At 42.9% G+C, this 3,412-nt stretch overlaps 1 protein-coding gene across 1 annotated transcript; it reads right to left on the reverse strand.

The window, feature by feature from the left end:
- On the reverse strand, nt 1-798 carry LOC114398739. Its single transcript, XM_028360900.1, has one exon. The coding sequence runs from the start codon at nt 796-798 to the stop codon at nt 1-3; it is 798 nt and encodes a 265-aa protein (XP_028216701.1).
- Nucleotides 799-3,412: the final 2,614 nt, after the last annotated feature.

A 3,412-nucleotide genomic window follows, 5' to 3' on the forward strand; every position in this document is an offset into this window, starting at 1 on the left:
TCAGGCCATGGCATGCCCATTAGAATGGGTGCCAAAGGATCCTTCATGCACCTCCGTTAGTATTTGCTCAGCCTCATTTGCATTCACACACTGCAGCAATACCATATCATTGTTTCTTTTATATAGGACATCCTCACTCAGGAGGAAACTAGTTGTCAACCTCCGTAACGTCCTCTTGTCATTGTTAGAGGCCTCAGGTGGGTAATCCTTGTCCTTGATGTATCGTTTGATATCGAAATACCAAGGCTTATCATCCTCATCTTTTTCTATGAAACAAAAGTGTGCAGGCTTAATGTGACATTTGATGTCTATGCATGACAAATCTCCATGAGGGCCTATTTTGAACATGGATGACAGAGTGGCAAGAGCATCAACCATTTGGTTTTTCTCTCTAGGAATGTGATGAAATGATATATCATCAAAGATTTCCATCAATTCCTTGATGAAAGCCTGGTAAGGTATCAACTTATGGTCTCTGGTCTCCCATTCACCTTTCAACTGATGAATTACCAATGTTGAGTCATCGTACACTTTGAGCAACTTAACCCTAAAGTCGATTGCTGCTTGGATTCCTAAGGTGCATGCTTCGTACTCCACCATATTATTTGTACAATTGAAACACAATCTAGTCGTGAAAGGCAAACATTGTTTGTCTGGCGAAACCAACACTGTCTCAATTCCATGACCCAATACATTAGACACACCATCAAACCATAAAATCCACTTGTCTTTGTCTTCATCTTCACCCTCTTCCTCAAACAAGGCCATAATATCCTCGTCGAGGAATTCTGGATGCATAGGCTGATAATCACTTATGGGTTGTTAAGCTAGATAATCTACCAAGGCACTCCCTTTTACTGCCTTCTGAGTGACATAAACAATATTGAATTCCAACAACAAAACATGCCATCAAGCTATTCTCCCAGTAAGAGCGGGCTTTTCAAAGATGTACTTGACTAGATCCATTTTGGACATCAACCAAGTAATGTAACTCAACACATATTGTCTCAAACAGTGAGCTGCCCACGCCAAGCCACAACATGTCCTTTCTAGTAACGAGTAGTTCATCTCGCATGCTGTGAATTTCTTGCTCAAGTAATAAATGGCTCATTCTTTTTTTCTGGATTCATCGTGTTGCCCCAACATACACCCCATCGACTCATCTAACACTATCATGTACAGAATAAGAGGTCTTCCAGGGACTGGTGGTACGAGCATAGGAGGATTCATCAAACACTGTTTAATTCTCTCATATGCTACCTGACAATCATTGTCCTACTTAACAAACTGATTCTTATGCAACAACCTAAAAAGAGGCTCAAAAGTGACAGTTAACTGTGATATGAATCTAGTGATGTAATTCAACCTCCCTAAGAACCCCCGGACTTGTTTCTCTATACGTGGCTCGGGCATCTCGTGCATTGCTTTCACCTTGTCCGGATCCACCTCTATTCCTCTCTAGCTCACAACAAAACCGAGCAACTTTCTAGATTTTACCCCAAACGTGCACTTCATGGGATTCAATCTTAACTTGTATTTACGTAGTCGCTTGAACAACTTTCGTAAATTGATTAAGTGCTCCTCCTCCGTTCTTGATTTTGCAATCATGTCGTCTACGTAGACTTTGATCTCCTTATGCATCATGTCATGGAACAATGCCACCATGGCCTGCTGGTATGTTGTCCCAGCATTTTTTAGCCCAAACGACATCACCTTATAACAGAAGGTTCCCTATAGAGTAATGAAATTCGTCTTCTCCATGTCCTTTGGGGCCATCTTTATCTAATTATACCCTGAGAACCCACCCATGAAAGAGAATAAGGAAAAATGGGTTGTATTATCCACTAGAATGCCAATGAGTGGCAAAGGAAAATTATCCTTAGGACTGGCTCGATTTAGATCTTGATAGTTCATGCACATTCACACTTTTCCATCCTTTTTGGGGACTGGCACGATGTGGGCAATCCAAAAAGAGGGGATGAAATCAGATTTCACCCCCTACCTTCATATCACACTTTCTTATCTTCCTCTTTCACGAAAGCCTCACCCTTTTCCCCCAAAGCAACGCCACCATGGTACGAGCACTTATTCAATTGTTCGATTACCTTGAATTCACTCTGCTAAATGATCCTTAGAAATTCAATTGTTGCCTCAGCAGATATCTCCTTCTTGCCAAAATTGCCCTCTTCCTCTGCAAGTTTTCCAATAAGGGTCTCGTTATTCGCCACAGGGCCTATTTTCTCCCTTTCAACCGCATCCTCTTTCTCCTTTCTCTTGCCCTTTGAATTTGCCGGTAGTTCTGGAGGAGCAAAAATATGTCTACTACGCGACATGCCATTCATACCGGACACGTCCTGCCTTCCATCGGATCCCTTTATGCCAAACCTCCAGGGCACATCCTTGTCACTTTTATAAGGGAATGGTGATGGTGTCCTCACCACAGTGGGTTAGAAACCTCAAGGTACTTGAGTGGTAACATCTTTGGTAAAATGAATCACCAAAGGTTTAGGCTTACCCAGGTTGGTGTCACTTGATTGCATGAACACTTCTCCTTCCTCCCTCCTTACGCGGCCAATTTCAATTCGACCCCCATCTATCAATCCCTGCAACAACTCCTTGGATACTGGGCACGTTTCAACATCATGCAACTCCCCTGGATGTAGCTAGCATCGATCCCTATTATTATTGTTGTATTCAACCATGCCATCCTTATGTAAAGCCTCCAAGATGAATCGTTTTGGGCTCGACACATCCTTTATTTGCATCAACTCCAGAGACTCCCTTTTTTCAATAGCATTCATCGACGAGCTTCCTTGATTTACAAGTGGATTAGTTCTTAGATTAGGACTATCCTCTTAAAATGTAAGCTATCCCACATAAATCAAACTCTACACTTTATGCTTAAAAGTTACACATTGTTCATTGGAGTGCCTCAGGACGCCACCATGGTAGGCACATGTAGCGTTAGGATTGTATCATCGGGGAAATGAAGGTTGATAAACCCTTCCCGGGCTCACTACTACCATTTGGTTACTGAGTAAAGATGGTAATAGATCGGCGTACAACATTGGGATTGGGGTGAATTTTACAGGTTTCCTTTCTGGGAAATTCCTTCGTGGGTTGGTATTTATGTTAGGATTGGGAGTTGCATTTGGTCTGGGTTGTATAGGGAATGGATTTTGTGGGTGATGTTGGGGAGGTCTCTGTAGTTGGTTAGGTGCTCTTGATCGAAGGGGCGTTGGGCAGGGGGGAGGACCGATATTGGCTGAGTAGTGGTACTGGTGTGGGGGATACAAATACATGGGGTTATGAGGGGTTTGCGAGGAGCTTGGCCATGTGGGCACTGCAGTCGCAACATGGGTTTCTCCCTCTTTTTTCTTCACTCCATTCGCCAACAAACACTAAATCTGCA

The sequence above is a fragment of the Glycine soja genome, chromosome 19, assembly GCF_004193775.1.
Source record: "Glycine soja cultivar W05 chromosome 19, ASM419377v2, whole genome shotgun sequence".
Taxonomy (NCBI): domain Eukaryota; kingdom Viridiplantae; phylum Streptophyta; class Magnoliopsida; order Fabales; family Fabaceae; genus Glycine; species Glycine soja.

What these genes read in the sequence shown, in the direction of transcription:
- LOC114398739 (XM_028360900.1), bottom strand. Translation starts at nt 798, where the DNA reads ATGCATCCAGAATTCCTCGACGAGGATATTATGGCCTTGTTTGAGGAA.